The sequence below is a fragment of the Rousettus aegyptiacus genome, unplaced genomic scaffold (assembly GCF_014176215.1).
Source record: "Rousettus aegyptiacus isolate mRouAeg1 unplaced genomic scaffold, mRouAeg1.p scaffold_m13_p_11, whole genome shotgun sequence".
NCBI lineage: Eukaryota > Metazoa > Chordata > Mammalia > Chiroptera > Pteropodidae > Rousettus > Rousettus aegyptiacus.
In genome coordinates this window covers 5397129-5420590 of record NW_023416286.1, presented here as the reverse complement: position 1 = coordinate 5420590, position 23462 = coordinate 5397129, and the positions used below count along the sequence as shown (strand labels likewise).

The 23462-nt window shown below is 50.1% G+C and overlaps 1 protein-coding gene across 4 annotated transcripts in view; it reads left to right on the top strand.

Annotated features, from left to right (window-relative positions):
• Positions 1-23462, top strand: part of ATP8A2 (ATPase phospholipid transporting 8A2) — a 476394-nt gene that overhangs the window by 368191 nt on the left and 84741 nt on the right. For all 4 annotated transcript variants that reach the window (XM_036228443.1, XM_036228444.1, XM_036228445.1 and 1 more), the window contains exons 31-33: positions 363-424; positions 979-1035; positions 2439-2546. In XM_036228443.1, the coding sequence (XP_036084336.1) occupies positions 363-424; positions 979-1035; positions 2439-2546 (227 nt within the window). The remainder of the gene's footprint in view (positions 1-362; positions 425-978; positions 1036-2438; positions 2547-23462) is intronic.

Below are 23462 nucleotides of genomic sequence, written 5' to 3'. Positions count from 1 at the left end.
AACACAGGCCAGTATGTTCTTATTGTATTTCTATTTTTTTAGCCCAACGAAGGGAGATTTTAGCCATTATAAAACCATATTTTAATGCCGAGCAACTGTCTGGTTGGCTGGTTTGTCGCAAACCTGATTTTGTTTGCTTCATTTGCAGAAAATATACTATGGGAAAAAATTCAGAGTTAGAAAGAAGAGACATTAGAATCACAGATAATGTAGTTTTCAGAATTCCCTTGCATTTTGATAAATGTTTTTAAGTTTTTTTGTTTTTTGTTTTGTTGTTGCTGCTGTCGTTGTTTTTACATTCTGAATAAAACGGGCTGCAATGCTGCGCTCCAGAGGTTAATAGTAACTTCTTTGTTTTTCAGATACCGCGTTGGCTAATGGTCATGCCTCAGACTATTTATTTGTTGGAAATATTGTTTACACAGTAAGTTTATTTCCCTGCTTACGGAATCCTTCTGAAATGGCACTGTGTATATGCTGCCTCTCGAAACCTTTTACGTAAGGCCTTCCCCGTTCTCATTTATTTCTAATCCTTAAACCACGTAATCTAGACTCCTTAAAGCTCAGAATGGTTGTGACAGGCTCACCTCCTGTGTTAGTGGAGGTTATGCAGAGTCAGGATCTCTGGACAGGTGGTTTACTCAGTTCCCCATTCTCCAAATGACCCCTTCACACCTACCTGTGACAAGAAACAACACCGTGGAAAGCTGATCTCCCCCAAATCTTCTGACGTATGTAAAGGGCAAAAGTAGCTATTACTTGTGAGAGGATAGTCAGTAAAATGACCGCCTTTCTTGAGGTAAACCTGCCCGTATGTCCCTAAAACTCACTCCTGGAGATTGAGCTTCTGAGACGGCACTTCGGAAGCATGGCCGCCTTGGAGAGACCGCCTGGAGGGGAGAATGGAGGTTTCTCCTGGAAAATAAAAATAGCTTCCTGAAGATAACACGTGTTCCAAATGCTTCTGTTTTTTCGCAGTACGTCGTCGTCACTGTCTGTCTGAAAGCTGGTTTGGAGACCACGGCTTGGACTAAAGTAAGTTTTCTCTAGAATTATTTCTCGATTCGGTATAGATTTTTTTTTTCCTGGTATGATGTCTTTTTAAGACTTTCTTGGAGAAACAACAAGCAATATCCAGCTATCTTATTTTAAATTTCGCATGTGAAAATTGTGGTTTGCTCTTTATCTGGGCAAATTTGCAATCCAAAATCTCCTCATGAGTCATTTCCTTGGCACTTAATACAACTCCAAGCTATTAACACTCGTTTCATTTCAAAGTATATCTGCAAATGTGTATGCACATTGTAAAATATATATATATATAGATACACACAAAATATGGGACAAAAAGGAGAATTTTTAATTTACATAATTTTACTGAGACAGTTACTGTTAACACTTTGCTAAACGACCTTCCACGCTTTGCTCTGTGTGTTATTTTTAAAAGATAATGCATTACGAATACGTAGTTTTATAATCTTTCACTTAAAATGCATATTATGAACATTCGCCATCCCTCCGAGTACACTTCTACAAAATCGTTGTTCGTGACTAAAGAGTATTAAGTTTTATCGATACCCTGTCACTTATTTAATCAGTCCCCAGTCTTAGACATTTGGGTTATTTCCGATGTTTGGGGGTTATAACGGTTGTTTCATGATTTTCTGTCGCCGCTGCTCGCACAGGCTCCTGATCCTGTGTCGAGACAGTGGGGGAGGGGTTGGAGGTCGGTATGGAGGCAGGGACTCCGTTGAGAGACAGTGACAATTAACCCAGGTGAGAGGCGACGGTAGCTCAGCCTGGGACCTTAGAGAAGGAGGTAGTGAGAAGTGCTAAGACGCTGGATGTATTTTGATTTAAGAAGCCAACAAACAGACCTTGGCGATGGGTTAGGTCACGGAAGGCGGAAGTGAGGAAGCAGTCAAGTCTCATCACATCCAGGGGACAAACAGAAGCTGCAGCAGCTGCTTGAAGGGGGGTCGTTAGGATATAACATTCATTCTAGATTCGTTTTAAATTCTTTCGAAAATGGAAAGAACAGTCAGAAGCCTCAGAATGATCAATAAAAGCCTCTTGTTTGTTTTGACCGTTGGTCGCTCTCTTACTGAATTACTGAGACCTCGTTCTGTGCAGATCAGGACGGGAGCAGCTGGTGAGGCCCGAGGCCCAAGAGTCACATGGGGGGAGGTCAACTGTGATGGCCACGGCTCCGTCACCTTCAGGATAGCTTGGAGCCCCTAGCTACTGAAATCCATTGCAAAAACAATGGAATTAGAAAGACAGAGCGAACTCTCCAAGACAGGAGAGCCGTCAGAACCTTTCCATGGGGAAAGCTGGCTGGGCGGGGTGCAGGGTGTCTGGGGGGGCCACGGCCCCGTCACCCCCGCAGCCCCCGGCCGGCAGCGAGCCCGCGCCTGAGCGTGCGTTTCCTTCTGCAGTTCAGTCACCTGGCTGTCTGGGGAAGCGTGCTCATCTGGCTGGTGTTCTTCGGTGTCTACTCAACCTTCTGGCCCACGATTCCTGTCGCTCCAGATATGAAAGGACAGGTCAGTGCTCCCAACTGTGAGTGGACCCCGCGGGCCTCACGACACCGACACGTCTCCGTGCGGGGGGTTCCGTGTCTGGTGACGGCGAGGAGCCCCGGGAGGGGCTGGTGTTGCCTGCTGCCGCCTTCAGAGCGTGTCCGGAGGGAAGCACGCCACAGCAGAGCTCCTGGGAGCGTGTGTCCAACCCACAGAGATGGCATTTGAAATTTTAACTATTGTCAAAAATCACTGACCGAAATCCTCTGACGGACCTGCCACGCTCGCGCTTCCGTGACGAATCTGGGTTAATGACACAGTTCCGGCGTGCGCAGTTCCCGGCCCTCAGAAAGCTGGGGGTGTTTCGAGTCGCTCAAAATCCAATGGCTGTGTTGATCAGTCATCGTCATTTGGAGGTTAAATGTATTACTATACTCTGATTAGTTGGTAATAGTCGCCTGTGAAAGATAAATCTAACAACCCTATTAACCAGATCGTTAATTATTCAGAATGTCTCTTCGTTCATCTCTTGAACTAGAGAGGCTGAGACTGAAAATTGTTACCCTTGTTTGAATTTTTTGTTATATTTTATTGGGTTTTACATTATCTCTGTCCAGTGTTGGAGACTGAGCCATCGACAGCGACAGACTGGATATTAGAGTCCCACAGTATCGGGGCTGGAGAGCAGCTTGGCAATCCGGGGTTCCAACCTCCTCGTTTACAGATAGAACCCCAGGCCCACCCACAGGCCCACAGCCAGCACTGCCCGAGACCCCGACAAGGGCTGCCCTGGCCCTGTGCTCTCGAGGCCCCTGTGCTGGCCGCCTCCAGCCGGTTATGCCCCGTTCACAGGGTGAGACGCCCGTGGTCCAAGGAGCTGACACCCACACTTCCAGTCCATTCTGCGAGTTCCTCAGACCCCCAGTTCTTTCCCCAGACAGTCAGCGGCCCACTTTGCAGCCCCGCCTGGTCCTCTCTCCAGGCCGGAGCGAGCACCCCCGGCGCTAGAGGCAGCTGTTTGCAGAGCATGTGTGCTGGGTGTGTCTCCCCGTTTGTGTGAGGATTCTGGTGCTGTGGGACGGGACCTGAGCGGAGGAGAAGGACAGTGGCTGCGGGTTTCCACTGTGCCGCCGGCGGTCCTGCCCAGGGATATTTATTTTGGGGAACAGACCTGTGCATGGCACTTCTGGCTGCTTCCTTCGCCTCGCTTACTGTGCAGAAATGAGCCAAGACTCGTGGGTCTACCCCAGCCCAGGTACGCGTCCAATGGCCGTATCGTGTGAGAGCGTCTGGGGGTGGCGCTGTTTGCCCTTTTTTCCTTGGTGAATCGGTCAGCTGATGCACCCCGGGGTGCCTGGGGCCTCCTCTCTATGTGGGTGCTGAGCAAGAGCGGGCCTCTGTGTCCCCTGACATGTGTCTGCTCTCTGTAAGGACAAAAACAAGCACATACTGACTTCTCAGCTCTTTCCCAAACCCAAGCACTGGAGAAAATCACAAAGCACTGAATGAATCGAGGATGTTTTTATGTAGTGTAACGAGCATTTCTACGCGGAGAACAGTATCCACAGCGACAGGGACCACTCGGTAAGGCGTCAGCACCTAGAATTATCTGCCCCAGTTTCCTTCCCTCCGGTTAAGGGCAGGTGAGGTCCGACAAATATTCCATTTGGGAATTTTCTGGTGTAGGACGATGCAAGGGACTGTCGCCGACTACTGCGGATGGTTTTCTAAATTAGAGGAGAGTGACAGCTGACAGGATGGGCTCACTGCTGCGTGACGGCCCTCGAAGCCGGTCGATTTCCTGGAGAGCCCGGCCCAGTGCCTTTAACAGAGACCCCCGGCGAACCCCCCTCGTCTGGACCGGCCGCCCCGGTTCCGATGTGCGTGAGTTGGGCTGGTGGCTGACTCTCACTCCCATCGAGGGGTTGACTTTCCAAATGCAGGGACCGCGCACGCCGCACGGTCCCCAGCAGGCCACCGGTCCCACACCGACCTGCGCGATTTCGACGGCTCAGCTTAATGGTGAAATTGCCATAGTTGGGGATGTTTTGAAGAAACGTAATGAGCAATTTCTGCCATCCGAAAGCAAAGAAATTGTGTATTAAATTGCACGTCGCTTTGCTAGAAAATCTTTTATTTTACTTAAACCACGTCGTTTTAACTTTTTTGCTGGTCAGTTGGTTTCCGTGACGTGAACGATGTTTCGAAATTGCACGTGGCTGGCCAAGGTTTTCGTCAGACGCCGAATGAGATACCCGATGTGTCGCAGGGTTTCGGAGCGGGCGGTGCGCTCACCACCGTCTGCGTCTAAAAGCTGTTCGTGACTTGCAGTCCTTCTTCGTGGGAGAGCGCTGGGTGGGGACAGGCCGCCAAAAAAAAAACAATCCCGAGCCAACTTTAACACTCTTTTGCTTGGCGTCTGCCGCCCAACGGTGTGGTCATTCTTTGAAAACTAGTAGGAAAGTGTTAAAAACAAACAAAAAAAATGTTAACGCTTTTGAAACATCGCATGGGTGGAAAGTGGCTGAAACTAGCCCGAATTCTCAGAAAGGCTGGCTGCGGCCTCCAGAGGAATTACATGCTGTCGTAAGGAGAGGGAAGCTGAGCCCAGCCGTAGTCAGTAACAGGAGTTGGCGTTCAGGGGGGTCTGTCGAAAATGCGCCCAAGCCATGCCCATCCCTTGGGTTCCAGGTTGGACTGAATGTATCCCCCTCAATTTTACATGCCGGGGTCCTCACCCCCAGGGTGGTGGGGTTGGAGGCAGGGCCTTCGGGAGGTGATTACGTCGTGAATGGGGTTGGTGCCCCGACAGGAAGAGGCCAGGGAGCTGGCTAACGCGTTTTCTGCCGTGCTAAGGGTACGGGATGTCTGCAGCCCCGAAGAGCGTCCCCACCCCCTCACCGCCCCCCCCCACTCCCCCACAGAACCTGACCATGCCGGCGCCCCGATCTCTGACCTCCAGCAGTTTCTGTTGCTGGTAGGCCACCCCCTCTGTGGCATTTTGACTGAGACCGTCGCTAGGGGCTCAGGAGTCAGGGGCGCTCTGGGAAAAGGCTGCTTCCTCATCATCATCATCCTCCTCCTCATCATCATCATCATCATTTTAAGAACATTTCTAGTGATTTTCATAAACCATTTTTTTTGTAGCTCACGAAGCAGCAGGTTTTTGGCAAGTGAACATGGTTCCCCTGAGCTCTAGAATGAAGCTAGTGTCTCCCGGCAAACGGCATTTCTCACCCAGGAGCCGGAGACAGACTCAGCCCACAAGACGTTGTCTATTCATAACAACGTAACCCGCTGAAAAGGTGCATTGTTCCTGCCGGGAGTTTCCTAAACGGAGCTGATTAAATATTTCTTTGTGTCGTCCATTATATTTGGCGTTTTTCTCACGAGGGAGAAGGCAGGTTTTCCCTGGAGGGCAGAGGACGGAAGGCGTGGAATGAGAGTCGTTTTCCACTGTCAAAGGGTCTTTATCTTTCTTCCCTAAAGCACCTCACGATCCAGTGTGTGAGACGGGCCAGACAATGAGCCAGGAAGTCCCAGCGGAAGTTTCTGAAATCAAAGAAGTCGTCCATACGCTTCCTCTCCCGAAAATATGCAACATTCGTGGACGTTTAAGGGGCGCCCCGTTTTCCCATTTTTCTCAGCCCAAGTTAGATCTGAAGAGAATCTAAAATTCACACGGTGCCTATCCTGGGGGTGATACCACGGCCATCAGCTGGGGATAATGCATGTGACGATATTTCACCATAGGAGTCCATGCGTTTTTCTTCTTCCCAATAGCGTGACCAGGGGTCATAAGCTGCTCCGTAACGGGTCCCCAAAGCCATTCCTTGACAGTGGAAAATGACGGGCTTCCTGTAGTTCAAAGTTGCCTGCTGAAGTAGTTTTGAATTAGACGAGGAAAATTTGATGCAGAACTGGGTCAGGAGATGTGCTTGGATATTCTTCACATTATTTCTCAGAGCTTTTGACTTTAGGAGTGTCAGAGGAGATGACGTCTCATCTGACGTCAAGAGACCCGCCCCAACTAGCTTCGTAACCTTTGGTAAACCACTCAACCTGCATTAATTTCCTTATTGGAAAAGTCAAAATAACATCCCCCACCCTGGTTACCTCAGAGGGGTGTGGTGAAGATATATATAATCAGCTAATCTGTGCTGAACATATAACATGCAGGCTCTTTTTTTTCCTGGAATGATCAATTATTTTTGAACTTTTATAAGTAGAACTATGGTGATTTAAACTTCCAATTCTTTTCGCCATAGAATTTTAATATTTTACAGGTTCTGTATATGACATTTCTCTGTAAGGTCCATTGAATCTATATTCTGAATCATGTGGGTAGCTTGTTAAAATGACAACCCCCCCCCAAAAAAAAATACTTGCAACACACACACACACACACACACACACACACACACACACACACACAGAATCTCTGGGTGTGAGGCCCCAGCCTCCGACTTTTAATAAATCTCCAGGCTATTCTTTCCCTATTCTAATTTGTGAATCGCTGCTCGAAAACGCCTAAACTGTCATAAATGTCGCTCCACGACCACGTGCAAGCCAGTGCTGGGTGTGATGTGAGGAGACGGCATGTTTAGAGTCTGCGCGACGGACGTGTTTCTCGCGGGCGGTGGTCGTGTGGGACGCGGCTGGCGGTGCCAGTTGTGGCCTTGGGGCCCTCGCTTCTCAAACGGAGGATTATGCCGAAGGCATGACACCGTCCACCGCGGAAAACTGCTCCTCACCGACGTGGGCGCTCCCTCCTTTGAAAATTCCTTTCGTTGCTAGTAAAACGGGCGGAAAAGCTTTCACTTCAAAGCCTACAGGCTGCTGACGCTCGTCCGCGGTGCCAAGCTCCAGGCTCCTGCCGGTGTCTGGCATGTGACAGCTTGGTTTTTTTTTTTTTTTTTTCCTAAATGCAGGACTGGGTGTGAGTTTTCTACTCGCGCTTGTGTGTACACAGTGCAAATCCCCACAGACTGAAAGCAGCGGCGGGCAGGGGGCGGGGGGGGGGGCTGTCACTTTCCCACCCTGGACCCTTCCCCAAGGCGCTGCCTGCTCCTGGGCCCGCAGCAGGCCAGAGAGAGTGAGAGCTCGGCCTGCACACTTTCCATGCAAGACGTAGAAGGAGGGATCTTGTTTCCGAGCTGCTTGCGCTCCGGGGGGGGGGGGGGGGGGCAAGCCACGCCGAGACTCAGTGGTCACATCGGCGGCCACCTCTGCCTGGCCATGCTTCCAGGACGTGTCTGCGGGACAGAGGCCCGCTGAGGGCCAGGACGGGGCTGGTCCTCGGGTTAGCGTTCCGTGGCGTGGGGAGGCACGCGGCCGTTTGTCCCCACCAGCCACTGTCCTTCACCCAGTCTGCGCCCACACGCCGCCGCTCGTGAGAGGAGCCCCGCGAGAGCAGGCTCGCTTCGTCCCCTGACTCCCGGGGGAGCTCGATCCCGACCCCCAGGCCTAAGGGAGGCGTTCCAAAACCCTAAAGGACACTCAAGGAGACAGTTTCTGGGGGCGGGGGGGATATAGTATGTTTGCTCCTGAAAGAAATCCATCGGAGACACGGCCTTCTCGTGCGCGCAGTGCAGCTGCTGAGCGGTACCCGGAGTCATCCAGCCACAGGACAGTCACCTCTACAACCCCACTGCCAAGCTGGACTAGGGGGCAGGATGGGGGGCTGGAGAATGGGGGGAAGGTTAAAGAAGTACAAATTAGTAGCTGACAGATGGGCACGGGGATGGGGAGCACGGCAGAGGGAAAGCGGTTAGCATTAACGCGATGGCTAGGTGGAGGGCCAGGGGAGGGAGGGAGCGATTGGGGGGATCGTTTTATGAACTGTGTAGATGTCTGACCGATGTACTGTATACTGGAAACTAATTTAAATAAGTAATTTTTAAAAAGAAAGAAAGAAAGCAGGCAGGAAATGAGAGTCTCCTACGGGATCGCCAGGCCACCAAACACAGCCAGGTGCGGAGCCCACCCTTCCCCCGTGTCACCGCTAGAATCAGAAAATTCCAGCACCAGATAACCGTCCTATCAGAAAAATGGCTTTTGTGGTTATTACATGTCATGCAAGTTGTTTCTGTTTTTCTCTTCCTGATCAGCAAACAAGGGAGAAAGCGTATTTTCAAAAATATGTGAGCTTCCTAAAGCGAGTTCAGCTTCTTTCTCCAGGCGGTGATGGGCCCAGCACCCCCTCTTCCTGGATGCTTCTTTGCAAGGCCTGTGGGGTCAACAGAATGAGTCTCGATTCGTTTGACCTGAATCCAACGGTTTTCCTATTCAAATTCTAACAGTGAAAGTGGGGTTTGAACTAAATGCGCTTAATGCCTAAGAAATTTTTTATGAAGTGGAATTTATCGTTCATAATATCCACAACTGCTAATTCTGAGGCTCAGTTTTGTCAGGTCTGTAAAGTAGATAATATCCGTCTTTGGAGGTAATAGGGGCATTTAAGAAAATAGAGCAGGTAAATAATAGCTAGTGATGTTGACTGAGAAATTACTATGTCTTCGACAAAGTGCATCTTTACAATAATGTGCTGTTATATGTGGTTACATACATAATGAGTTAAGCGCTAGCTCCTCTGAGAACCTGCCCTATAGTTGTGTGAGGAAGAGGCTTAGAAAGAATGAACCAGGTGGAGTGCCTGGGACTCCCCAAGTCTGCTAGATGCCAGCGCGTGAACCCCCGTGCTCCGTCACTACGGAGAGCTCCCAGGGCGATGCTTGGTACAAACCAGGCGTCAAATAAATGTCAGTCGATTCTCCTGAACATTTCGCTTCTCTTAGATTGTATCTGAAGTGACCTGCCCTGCAGTGTAAAACACTTTTTAAGTCATGAAGTGAGAAGGCTCATGCATAACCTGTGTTTGAGCACCAATCTTCTGCTTATGAGCTGCCCCCACCCCCCAGGAAAGCAGGTTTCAAACGGCTGTTTTGTTTTGTTTTTAAGTACGTTATGTATGGAAAGCTCTGATTTTTTTAGCCCCTGCTCTCCCTTCCCCCTTGCACAGTTCCCTCAACGTTGGCAGAGTGTTTTATTTTGGCCTCTCGTTTCAAGGATGCTGTCTGCTAATTAGAGGCCAGGCGGCTTTGATTGTGAGTTATTTTTCTCTGGGGTGAAAGGTTTTGTTGTGGTGTTAGCGTGTGTCATTCATGCTGATGTTAATTTTTTAAATATCTGTCAGCAAATTAGAGTGCACATTACACGCTGATTTTGTTTGTTTGTAATATTTATCCTCTGTGGCCACAGAGTACTTTTGATGTGGTTTCGAACTTCTTCGTTCCCCAAACATGTGGAGATGGTGTGCGTGGGGCCCTGGTGCTGTGAGTTCTGCGCCCGGGTTGACTTCTCCGACATCTGCGGAGGAAGGTGGCCTTGTCCGGTGACCGTTCTGTAACTGTCCCCCCAGAGATACCGGCGTTCCCGAGGTCTGTTCTGGCGAAGAGGTGGAGAAGAGCCCGGGAAAGACCCCCAGATAAAGGGTTTGTGCGAGGAAAGTAAACCAGACAGAAAAAAAATTGAAAACCGTATGATTTCACTCATTCGCGGGATATAAAACCAAGAGCAACAAACTTAACGAACAAACGGAGACCCGTGGGCACACACAGCAGATTAGTGGTTACCAGAGTGTAGGTAAGGGTCAGAGGGGTCAGATATTTGGTGACGGAAGGAAATCTAACTCTGGGTGGTGAACGCACCATGCAGTATATGCGCGACATACCGTTGAATCGTGCGCTTGAAACCTATTTGATTTTATGAGTGTCACTGCAATAATTTTTAAGCATAATAATAAAAAAAAAAAAATCGCTAAACCGGGGCTGGTGAGGCTAAGAAGGGAGAAAACAGAAGCACGGTGCGCAATTGGCCACGTGCCGCGGTTCCCCGTTTTGCGTAAACGCTGATGCAGAGCCCCTGTGACGGTGTCCAAGACGAGACCGGACAGTGAGAGGGCTTAAAGGAGGCGAGATTTCTCAGTCGCTCTGGGTGCCGTCAGCGTGGTATGATGTAAATCATCAGAACGTGTCCCCCGAGGAAACCGTATGTCTTCTGAACCCCGCACGGCCAGCCATCGTAAGGGTCTGGCGTCGCTTCGGCTAAAGACGGGAGAAGAGGAATCTAGGTTACTTGCGCCTGCGCTTTCCTGCACAGGGGGCTTTTGTTTGTTCCGTTTGTTTGTTTGTTTGGCAATTATTGGGACCTGGTTTTGGTGAAGGGCGGAAACTTTGAGAAGGATATGTTTGAATATGCCGGTCCACGGAGCGTCTGTGCGGGCGAGTCCCGCCCACCCTGCTGGGCAGGAGCAGACGCCACCTGCGCCCTGGGCTGCTTGCCACCTGTAGCTGGCCCGACCTCCATTCCCCGCTGTCTAGTCACGGCCCCTAAACCCCTTCTCCTCTTTCGTAAAATGCATTTAAGCACCGCTGGTTCCCCCTCTGTGCACCCCCTCGGAGTCTCAGCGGGCCACCCAGGACTAGTCAGGCAGGCTCTTCCTCATGGACCACGGCAGGTGAGTCAGAAATGGTTATGGTGACCCACCGCAGGCCGCCGGGAGACCGTTCAAGGATTTTTTAGAGAAACCAGTAGAGGGAAGGGAAAGCCATCTTGCTGCTGGGCTTGTGATAAGGAATGACGTCAGCCCAGAGTCGCCAGGAGCCACAGAGAGAGCGCCTGGCTCGACCGAACTGAGCACAAGAGGAAAACCGAACCGCGAGGCGACGGCAGTGAGGTGCCCGTGGGTCCGGCTCTGCCTGCCGCTCTGGCCACCTCCGAACTCTGGGGCACACTTAAGCCAATGCATTCCCATTTTCCCATAAGACGATTCCAGCTGGACTTGTGTTACTTTTGAAAAGAGTTAATTAATGAAAAAATTGAGAAAGTACAGACACAGAAGACGAAACTGGCCGAATCGAGTTAAGATAGAGAGAACTCTCCAGCCCCTTCCGGAAAACTGGCCATCGTCGTCATGCTGCAGAGAAGCAGCTGGTGGCAAATGTGATGCCCTACTACGTACGAGTCTCCCCGGTCAGAGCGCCCAGGGACGTCGCCCACTCTTTGTCGCCCTCAGTATGTCCCTCCCCGTCCGCGCCCACCCAAGAAAGAGAAGACGGGCCGGAGCAGAACTCATCGTCCGAAACAGAGCTGGAAGGAAATGAAGTGGAGGCTTTTCTGAGAGAGGCCCCTTTCTCGGCGCCAACGAGTCAAAGTGGCTTCGAGTCACATGTTCCAGAGGAATGTCGTCCGATATAGACACACGCACCGTTTTAAATTTTCTCGTGGCCCCATTAAAAAGGTGAAAAGAAACAGGTTAAATTAGTTTCATTAATATATTTAGCCCAACATTTCCAGAGCATTATCAATCACACCAGCGTGTAATCAGCATTAAAAGGAGTTATTGATGAGCTGGCTCGCATTCTTTCCATACTCAGTCTCTGAAATCCAGTGTGTGCGTGAGACTCAGAGCCCATCGCAAGTCAGACGAGACCTGTTCCAAGCGCCCAGCAGCCACTTCCGGCCAGTGGCTGCTGCAGGGGACAGAGCAGCTCTGCACCCACAGAGGTTCACTCACGGATTCACTCTCCAGAGCGAAACGCGGTGCAGGCAGGATAAGAGGGGGGGACACCCAGCTTCCGGGCCTCCCAGGGCCTGCCCTGCCCCCAAGGGCCACCACCTGACTAGCATTTCCGTCACTTGCAGTTAAAAGGGTCTCGGCTCTTACAGAAGGCTTTCCCAAAAAAATTAAATGTGGGGACAACGGAGCTGTTAATCTGTGCTTATTAATCGCTTTTAGCAGAGTTTATAAACCAAGATTCATAAAGCACGGATCTGACTCCAAGTAGTTTTTGCAAAGCGTTGGCCGATATCCCAACCATTTCCTCCTGAACGTGGGAGGGGAGAGGTCAGACACATTTTTGTCATACTGCATCCAGCTGAGCAGTAATGACCAATGCGACCCAAAATAATTTAGATCAGCTCTAACAAATGGTGAATTTGTTCTATGAGCGGCAATTTCTGAATACGATTATTATTTGACTTAACTGATTCCCAAAGTTGTGTAAACCCTTCATCCTTCGATCCTTCTAGAGTTTCAGGCCCCTTCCCCCATCATTATGCTGAATACAAGCACTATCATTTTTTGCCTCCTGAATATCTCTTACATACATCTCCTTCCACCCTGTTCTGGTCCCTTCCAGCTAGTGCTGAAGCATTTCTTGCACGGACCATTGCAATAGCCTCACGACTGGCTTCTTAGCACCCAGTCTGTCAGGTCATTTACCTGGCCGCATAGGTCCTGTGCAGCCCGGACCGCGGCTGCTGTCAGCATCTCCCTCTCTCGCCCTCACTGGTGTTCTCTCACGAGCCGGTGTAGCTTGCTCGTGATCTCACAGTGCATTTGCACCTCCTCACCTCACTTCCTGAGTGCCTTGGTCACCCTCCTCCATGTAGCGTTCTCAGCCAGCTGAGGAGTCATTACTTCCTGAAGACGCCTTTCCTTGTATCCCCGGCCAGCTTAAAACCTCCTAGTATGCATTCTCTTAAAACAATTGACTTGTCCTTTGTTTCAATTAAAAATTTACATTTGTGCATGAGATAACACCTTATACCCATTCTTATACCCATTAGGACAGCCACTATTTAAAAAAGGAAGGAAGGAAGGAAGGAAGGAAGGAAGGAAGGAAGGAAGGAAGGAAGGAAGGAAAGGGGGAGAGAGAGAGAAAAGAGAGAGAAGAGAGAGAGAGATAGAAAGAGAAAGAAAGAAAGAAAGAAAGAAAGAAAGAAAGAAAGAAAGAAAGAAAGAAGAGAAAAGAAAAGAACTATTGGCAAAAATGTGGAAAAATAGAACTTTTGTGCACTATTGGTAGGAATGTAAGATGGTGCATCATTGTGGAAAATAGTACAGAGATTCCTTGAAAAATTAAACATGGACCTACCATACGATCCAGCAATTATACTTTGAGATATGTACCCAAAAGAATTGCGAGCAGGATCTCAAAGAGGTATTTGCTCACACTTGTTCTTAACAGCAGTATTCACAGTAGCCAAGAGGTAGAAGCGACCCAAATGTCCGTTGACAAATGAGCGGACAAACAAAATGCGACCTACATATACAATGGACTATTATGCAGCCTTTAAAAAGGACAAAATCCTGCCATATACTATGATGTGAATGAATCTCGAGGACATCATACTAAGTGAAATAAGCCAGTCACAAAAAGAAAATACAGCATTATTCCACTTAGATAACATACCTAGAACAGTCAGGTTCATAGAGACAGAAAGTAGAGTGGTGTGGCCGGGAACTGGGGGGAGGGGCAAACGAGTTTCGTGTTGAGTGGATACGACGTTTCAGTTGTGCAAGATGAAGACGTTTTCGAGATCTGTCGCACAACAGTGTAAATGCAGTTAACACCACTGAACCATATACTTCAAAATGTATAAGATGGCAAATTTCGTTATGTGTTTTACCACCATTTCTCAAAATTTACATTTAAGCGATTTTATAATTACTGTCCGTTTCTTCCTCGAAACAGTAAGCTCTGTGAGGGAAGTGAATGAATACTCTTCAGCGTACCCTTGGCACCTACCTCTCGTTTTTTCTGGCATTCAGTAAAGATTTAAATGAATTAAGCACCTCTCAAGTAGAATTGGGAAGGGTAGTTGGCCTTGCGCTCAGTATCTTTTTGCTGAATTGATAACACGAGCAGATGCCAAGTATTCAAACAGTTGAAAACAGCCTCGTCCAAGATATGCACATAATAAGTAATTGACCAATTAATGAAGTTAGTATTTTTCTTAAGAAAAGTACGCTCAAAAAAAAAAAAACACACAGTAACACAAATGATACAGTTTTTCTGCCAAAAGAATGATTTCCAGTTAAAAAAGATTTAGAACATTTCCAGTTAAAATTTTAGTCAAATTATTTCAGCTACATGGGTGATATCTTGGGCATAGCATTCATAGATATTAGTATCTGTAAAGGGTAGTTTAAAAAAGTTTAATTACTTCCTGGAAAATGTTTGTTTTGAAACTGATATTAAAGGAAAGGCAAAGATTGACTCAAAACGGATTTCTTGAGCGCCTAATTCAAGGAAGTACTAAGAATCATTGCCCAGTGGTTTTATTGTGGGAGATAAAACTGATGGGGGTAGTGGATCACAGAGAGTTCTAGCAGAAGTGTATCTTCCCTAAACCAGTGCTTCATTGGGCAGCATCTTCATCATTACGTTGAAGGGATTGGTATTTTTGGAGTAAAAAATACAAGCACAGAGTTGGAGAGGAGGTTTTGGTCAAGAAAATGTCAGGCTTAGGTAGACTCTAGTTAGCAGCTGGCCTCTGACGAATCCGGGACGACTTCATGGAAGAAATAGGCCTTTGCTGGAGGGTTGTCCCTTCGTCAGTCCGGGCTCACGAATCGCCTGAGAAGAGGGTTAAAGCATGCGTGGATCTGGCACCGAGACCCAAGAAGGGGCATAAAATTTTAGTGTCAAGTAAAGTGCTATTACAAGAGAAAAAAAAAAAAAAGGTTCAAGATTCGAAAAGTTTGTCCCCAGCACGGCATCTTAATTAAAAAGAAAGAACAGCGGTAAGGAAAGAAATTCCGTCCAGGAGAACCAGGGGAAGCTGAGGTGGGGGGAAAGTAGCAGGTGGAGGGCAAGGTGATGGACAGGAGGAGGACGGGGCGTCGCGGCGTGAGGTAGGAGGTCCCGTGGAGGAGTGACGCCCGAAGGAAGGTGTAAGTTTTTCACCGAAGGAAATCGCGGGGTTGTGGAGAAATTTTCCTCGATGTGGCATCGAGAAAGAGTAAGATCGACTGTGACTAAAGGTCCTGTAACATAATAAGTCAAGAGTCTTGCCATTTTATGATTAATGGAGGAAAAATAGTTCCTAGAAAGAAAGGGAAACAGAGGGCACGTGAGTGTTATTTTGTGTTAATCTTTCTGACAGCGACATCGGTTAAAACGAATCTAAAAGGAATTACCCTAAGTCTGGGCTGTGAAAAGTTATTTTTTAATCCTTCCACCATCAAAAGAGAAAAGGCAATATTGCATTAGGGCCTTATAATGTTCTCTGTAAATGTAAACTTATGGAGATTTTTAAATCTCTGAGATGATCATGATTTTAGGAAATAGCTCATTATGTCAGACTGTTTATTTTGAACAGGAAATATAAAATCGAGAAGCAACTTGAGGTACAAACTTCCAGTCACAAGATAAGTCTTGGGGATGTAATGTTCAGCATGGTGACTGTAGTTCATCATACTGCATTGTAAATTTGAAAGTTGCTAAGGAAATAGATCTTAAACGGTCTCATCCCAAGAAAAAAGTGTGCAACTCTGCGAGGCAATGGATGTTAACTAGACTTACTGTGATGATCATTTCACTATATACACACACACACACACACACATACACACGCACACACATATATGTATATATGTATATATATACACATATATATATCAAATCATTATGTCATACACCTTAAAGTAATATAATGGTATATGTCAGTCATATCTCAGTAAAACTGGGAGGAGATAAGCAACTTCTGATAATTGACAAGTTGAGAGCCCTCTCAAAACCAACATTTTTGGGGTTTATCACCAAAATCACAATTACTGTGAATTCTGAGGTCATTTCATGAGCCCCCAGCCCTTCAGAGGTGGCTTTGAACGTCACTTTACTCATTAAAAAACTCACTCAAGATATTACTTATTACGTGCAAATGCTCCTTTTCTCGTGGCTTCCAAACAGCGTCCGTCGTATGTGGAAGGTCAACCCTCAGGACCTGAAATGCGTATGTCAGTCTTAGAAGGTTGCCCAGGAAGATGACTAGTTTGGTAGGTAGATAGTGAGCCACTAGCTTCCACTCAACGCCAGAGAAAAGCGGGTTTTCGGTGGTAACCATCAGACGGAAAACGTCTTGAAGATGCCGTAGGCATGTAGAAGACAATTCGCTCTGTACCGAGTGGGTGACCGAAGGGGAAGCGGGGGGCCCGAATGTGCAGGAGATGAGCCGCCCCTCCCCAGCCACCGCCAGGCAGGCCCCTCAGGCATGCCGGTCCCTCGTTCGTTGCACAGTTCATAACAAAGCAAGTGGGTAATGTTATAGGACAATCCCCGTGTGGCGCGTCTGACTGATTCTGACTGATTCCGTGTCACCCGCGTGCTCGGCCTCCCGGCACCTTGCGCTCCGAGATGGCGAAAGCACAGCGCGTTGTTCTTCTGAGCCTGACTCGTTCATTCCCTCCTGTTCCCGCCCTGTCCGGCGGCGGCGTTGCCCGCCCGTCACCCGATGAGCAGTTGGGCCTGTCCCTCCCTCACCACCAGAGCTCCACCCGGCCCGCCCAGAGATCGACCGACACCATTCATTTTTTTTTTTTTAATTTTTCTTATTTATTTATTTTTATTTATTTTTATAAAAGGCAACCCTTGGTCGACCTCACAGATTGCAAGGACCTCGTCAGTTTACAGTCCCTTATTTTTTTTATTCTTTCCGCCTCCAGCACCTGGTCTTTCCAGGTGGTCTCCCATCCAAGTGCTAACCAGGCCCGACCCTGCTTAGCTTCCGAGATCAGACTCGCCCGGGGTCGGGCTTGTTCAGGGCAGCGTGGCCATAGACATGTCATTCATTTTCGCTTTGAGCAGCTGCGCGGTTTGTGTGCGTACTACAGCGCTGATGGCGTCACGTCACCAGGCTCGTACCGGACCTCTGTACGTTATCCGCCCCGAGAGGGCACCCACGACATGCATGCATGCGTGGTCTGTAGGCCATGTTGAAACGGCAGGACGACAGAGAGCACTTGGCCTTGGGGACGAGGCTCTCAGTGAACTCAGAGTCAGGACTCTGGAAATACCTTAAAACTTCAGCTCCCTATTTGGAGACATTGAATAAAAATGGAAATTAAAAATAAACTTAAACCCTTGCTCCCTGCTAGTGTCTCTTTTTTAGAAATTCTTTACTGCAGTCCCAGGAAACTATCTCCAGCGGTGGGTACCAAATCGAGTCTCCTGAGGGAGGGGGGCTGCTCTCTGGGCCTTCGGCCTTGACCTTGCCAGTCGGGGGCTATAACCCAAATATGCTAAACTTTTCTTTCTTAATTATACCAGTCAGGGTCTTTGGTTGCAGTTAAAAAAAAAAGAAAGAAAGAAAAAATCGTGACCGATTTAATAAACAGAAAAGCAGTAAGTAGAGGCTGAGGGCGTGTATGGGAAGGCGGAAGACCCAGGCTCAGGAAGCTGGCAGGACGCACAGAGGCTAACCCGGGACCCCGTGGGCAGCACATGCCCGGCACTGCTGCCATCGGCCGAGCGCCTCTGCTGGTGCTGGACTGTGGGCTCCGCCGCCGCGGGTGGCCCTTGCGGTACCCAGGTGCAGGCAGGAGCATCCGATGGACAGGCAAGCCTTGGTCCCCCGCCACGCCCCCACAGCTGCCTCAGACAGTGGTGCTTCCCGCAGACTTCGCGTGAACTGGCTCGAGTGTGTTTTAGAACGCTCCTGGCAAACGCCCGCCTTCTCCTTCCATAAAAGAAGGAAAACAGGAGTCAGGAGGAGAATCCTAGACCCGTTCCTGAGCAGCTTCTTCTGTCGAGAAGACAGATTTGCCTTCTTGAGCAGATAATTGGAATAAGTTTAAAAAGTACGGTTAAAAAGATCTACTCAGTAATGAGCATAGACAAAGCAAGAGTCACCTCGTAAGAAAACTCACAGAGGCCCAGAGCCTGGGGGAACGAATGGTAACTTGAGCGTGGTCCACTTAAAAAAGGTAGATGCTGAGGAGGAGGTGGCATCCTGGACGAAAGCTTCGGGGGGCCAGGGCCTGTCCATGGGATGGACGGTTTGGGGCAGAGGGACCGTGATGGATAATCAGACGTCAGATATTCCTAAAATCAGAAATTAATGGCCTGTAATTACCTCTAACTTGCCAGCGTCTAAAGAACTTGAAATAACAATTTTTCTTTACTTGTGCTTCAAGACTAATCCACAGAGGGTTGACTCAGCACACTTGCTTCCAGTGGAGTAGCTAAACGTTCCGTCCGATTAAAAAGCGTTAATTTCCTTGTTTTCTCGGGATACCGTCAAGTCAGCAGCAACCAGAAAGGAGACAGGAAAAAGTACAATGAGCATTATTTCACTGTATTAATTAAAACACTGTGGTTGTTTCAGATCGAGCTCCGCAGCTATGCTCCTCACAAGAGGCCTTAAGTGGTAATGAAAGGTCTGAGGTGAATTTTGTTGGTGCAGCAGGATTTAGGCATTATGGGAACCTTTCTAGGCTACATTTAGATCTATTTATACACACGTGTCGGAAGAACCTTTGCAATAAGGGAAGAGTATTGATAAGCTACCATTCGTCCTCTCCTGGGAGCTACTCTTTAGTTGTTACGTGCCTCTAATCTCATCTACCCCTGCACGCCCCCCGAAAGCATAAACTTTAATCTTTTCAACAGGAGCAGCCAACTTTTCTAGCAAAGGAATTTGCCGTTTTTGTGGTTTGGGTAAAAAGGTGGTTCATTTTACTAGTTTCTTGATGAAATATGTCTCATGATAAATTCAATCTTTCCTCAAAAAAAAAAAAATTCCTCAAATCTACTTTTCTGTGCAAAATTCGACATGAAAGCCTTTCTCTGTCGAAGCAGCCAAATACTGAGTTTGTGCGGACCTGGGCAAACAGTTTTGGGTCCAAGGTTAAGGATATTTATTGCTGGAGATACTACATGTATTTGTGTCCAGGAAGAACAAAATCCAACACATCGACACTGGTTTTCAAATGCATTCATTCGCTTTCTTTTGCTTTGGGAGGAATGTTTTCCTTTCTGCTCTCCTTTTTTAATCCTCTCTTCACACTTGGTAGAATCTGGAGGGATTTTTGCCAGGGGTAACGAGCCGAGGTGTACAATGTGTGAATACACAGGAGATCGGCTGGTTTTCTTGCGCACACTTCAGAGAAAGTTCCTCGCGCTCTGCCTTTGGCATGGCAGGCAGGAAATTCCTCGCCGGCCTGCCCAGTGCAATAAACAGACCTCCTGCATCTAGCCACAGCCTCGCCGGCGTTTCCAATGTGGAGCTGCTTTTGCTTCCCGTGTAAACGTCGAGGGCCCCAGCCAGCATCGCGGCTCCGACGTCCTCCAGCTCCTGGGCCGGGGTCTGCGCAGGACTGTGTTGGAGGTTGATAGGGCTTGCGGTTTGACTTGCTCTGTGTGTGTCGCGCACCCATGGGGAAAATAGACACGGTAAACAGGCTCCCCGGGGATGCGCTTCTGATAAACCTAGTGTTCCGTGAGGTCGATCGGAAGGTCCAGAAGTTAGCATTACCGTTCTGTTCACTCACCCAGATGTCGCCTGTTGTATTCCGTGCAGGTGAGTCCTTCAATAACCCTGCTACTCTGAGTTGTGACCCCCCCCCCCCACAGTCTGGCAGCCTCACCCCGGCCCCGCCTCACCCACCCCCACCTCTCCAGAGAGAGGGCCTCTGGAAATGCTGGTTCTCAGGCCCCGGCTAGAATCTGCATTTTCCGCCAGAGCCCCAGGTGGTCCAGCGGACATTGCAAATGGCGAAGCCCCAGGCTGAGTCCTCCGTGCTCCCTGAGGCTGAGTCGATTGAGTCCATTCCAGGAAGGCCTCGGGGCGGCCGGGAGCAGCCAGAAGCAAGAGAGGAAGCAGGCCCCCGGGTGGGGCACAGGGGAAGGGGAGCAGAATGACATCGCAGAGTTAAATTACGCTCATTAATTCAATTTGAGGCAGGAATGTGTGTAAATAAACGGCTGGCAGCCGCAGAGGCTCTGTTTCCTGCAGGGCTCGGGCCAGAACGCAGAGCCCAGTGGCCATGGAACCCTGACCAGGGATCGGTCAGCGAGCCCTCCACTGTGAGATAACGATGGGAAAGAGGACATCGTCGTCGTGGAGACAGGGAGGTTTTCAGTGCAGAAGTGGAGAGGCTGCTCCTCCATAGATAAAATCTTAATTCTTTGAAAACCGTAAGTGGCAGCCAGAGCTCCCTCCTCCTTTTTTATTTATTTATCTTTTTAACTGATACAGATCAGATTTCCAGGGGTTAAAGCGAGCAGCACAGGACCCTGGTGCCCCACGGCCTGTCGCCTGGCCTGTCGGCGTTTCTAAATGTGAATAGCCTGTTCACACCCACGTTTTTTCCTTGCAAAACTGATCCAGGAGAAACAAGGAGGGGAGGGTCGAGTTCCGTAGGCGGAGAGCAGGCTCACTCCTTCCTCCGCACCGTGAAGCTGTGATACGCGTTTGGTTTGATGTGCGGCGCCCCGTGTTCCGTCACCGCTCGGGGCACGCACCGAGCGATCGTCACCAGTTAACGTTTATTGAGCCCCAAGTGGCGTCCCGGGCAGGGACGCCCGACTCGCCCTTAGAAGTCGGTTCTCCCGCTGTCGTTTTTAGCAGGAGCTCGTCGTACGTCATTTATTTATTCCAAAGCCACAGGCCCCTTGTCCCTGTTCACCAACGGGGTGGCTGTAACGTGAGAAGAGCCGTGGGCTTTTTTCATTTTGCCTGGACACGTTTTTCTTAACGCCCTGTGCCCGGGCAGGAGCCGCCACCGCTCACGATGACGATGACGCTGGGCCATAGCTAACAAAGTGCTGGCTCCTCTCACCACGACCCAATTTCACAGACAAGGGACGGACTCCTGGGGAGGGCGACGAGCCTGCCCGGGGCCACAGAGCCTGGAGGTGCCAGGATTGACCTCAGGCTGCCCACAGGGCCGCCGGCAGGGTCCCCTCGCCCTCAGCACACCCTCTCTTTGAGTCGCCTCCCTCCCCGCACCCCCTTCTCTGTGCTCTGAGAGCCCACTGCGTAACGTCGTTAGGAAAGAATATTTTTATTGTTACCAAAGATGAATGTGTACGCAAGTCTCACAGCGCCTGGGTCGTGAGGACTTTGAGAGAAGGGCCTGGCGCGGACTAGGCCCTCAGCGAGTGCCAGCTCCTCCGTCGCAAATGCCAACAGCCCTGTGTCCCCGTACCCAGGCCCTGCTCTGGCCCTGCAGCGTGGTGTGCGCGGCGACGGGACTTCCCAACACCGAGTGGAATTCTGAGGAAGAGGGCAGAGCGCTTCTCCCTTGGCTTTGTGCCCAGTTCTTTTAAAGGACAGAGAAGAGTCCCCCGTAGGCCGCTGTGGGGGTAAAGCCACCTCGCTCTGCAGCGGCCGTGAAGGGTCCCCGCTCACGGCGACCGGCCCGCAGGAGGCCTCGGCTGACGGTCTCGGCAGACGCACCGCTGTTCGCCCAGGCGGGGTGCGAGCTGGGGCCGAGAACCACAGGAACCGAAGCCGGTTTTCGGTTCCAGCTATCTTGTCCCTTCCGCGCACACAGCCTTCCCCGTCGTGAGGAAGGGCGTCCAGACGGGGCGGGGGCCGGAAAGATGAGAAGCCCGGCTCTTCGGGCTCCTCCGTCTGGCTCACCCGCCCTGTTCTAAGGGTCACCAGTGTCACGGGAGACCGGTTGCCCGGACGGTGGCGGTTCTCTCCCGCCTTCCCTGAGCACCCGCCCCCAGGAGCCTCGGGTGCCTTCGCCTCTAGCGACCCAGTAAACGGCGACGCCGACTCGGTCTCTGCTCCCTTCTTCATCACAGCAGTGTGGCGAAGGGCCCGGCCCACTTCCTGTCGGTCCTTCGTGTTGGAGGAAGAAGGTCGTTTCAGGGTCTCGTCCTCTGTCACTCGTCACCCGCACACCCAACTCCCGCATAAGCGGGGGCCGACCGGTGCGTGCGTGGTGCAGGACCCCCGTTTCTGCCCTCGCTCTCCCTGCCAGCCCGCCTCCTCCAGCTTTTCCTGCTCCTCGCAGGCGGTCAGGGCAGGCCGTGGAGGGGGGCCGGAGACGAGGCTCAAGCCGGTGTCCGCGTCGGCCCACGTCGGCTTCCTTGGAAGACGGAGGGATCGGACACCCTGGTCACTTGAGCTGGGTCCATGATCAGTCCTTTCTCCCTCCAGACCTTTGCTCGGGCGAGATGCTTGCTTTCAAGCTCTTGCTCCTCACGCCGCCCCGAGTTTGTCCTGAGCATGCTTTGCAAAGTAAGACTTGAGGAATGGGGCCCAAATCAGAGAACCCAAGGGTTTCCCTCCTCCTGTTGCTTCTCCTGCCTCTTGACCTCAGGCGCATGAGCTCGCCCAACAGGGCAGAAGGGGACTGGGGTGGGAGCCACCCACATGCTCAGTCCTGACCCAGAGAAGTCTCGGTGTTCCACTGCTTCCGATGACCCCACTTCCTTTTTAATTCCGTCACGTCGTTTCTCCTGAAATTAAAGCTATGACCCGGCAGGAGGGCAGTGTGCTCAGAGCGGGGTGTTGGAGGAGCCAAGGCACTTCGTTCTCTCTTAAAGCCGGCCTTTCGCCCGCCGCAGGGACCAGTTCCATGCATTTCTCCTGGCCGGTATGCTAATTTACCTGGGCTCACGCTTCTCCCTGGCCCCGTGTAATCCAGTAGCGACTTGTAATAACCAGGGTGCCCACTGACGGAAGGGATTTTTCAAAGAAAAGCGAAGGGAATCGCGGGTTCAAAATTTCCGAGAGAGACTGAATAAGACGTTCCCAAAATGGATGTGGGGAAATAACCGAATCGAGAGAGGAACTTTCTAGAGCAGCGAGCGCATCACTGGGCATCTCCGCCAAGGCACCCTTGTTGCATTTGGTTTGAAGGAAGATTTCTCCTCCGGAAGTATTGCAGTGGCTAGTTCTGAAGTTCCTACGCAACGTCGATATCCCCTCTCAGGTAAGGCGTACGCCTTCCTACGCCCGATCTCATCGATCGAATGACGTTTTCCCTCCCGTGGCACCTGCTCCCCGACAAACAAAGCCGGCATGTGGGGGCGGTGATGGTGGAATAAGGTACTGGTTACGGGGATCAGGCCATCGATCGGAGTTGGCTCCTGTTCTGGAAGGTTCTCCGCGCGGAGATGGCGGCCGTTGGCT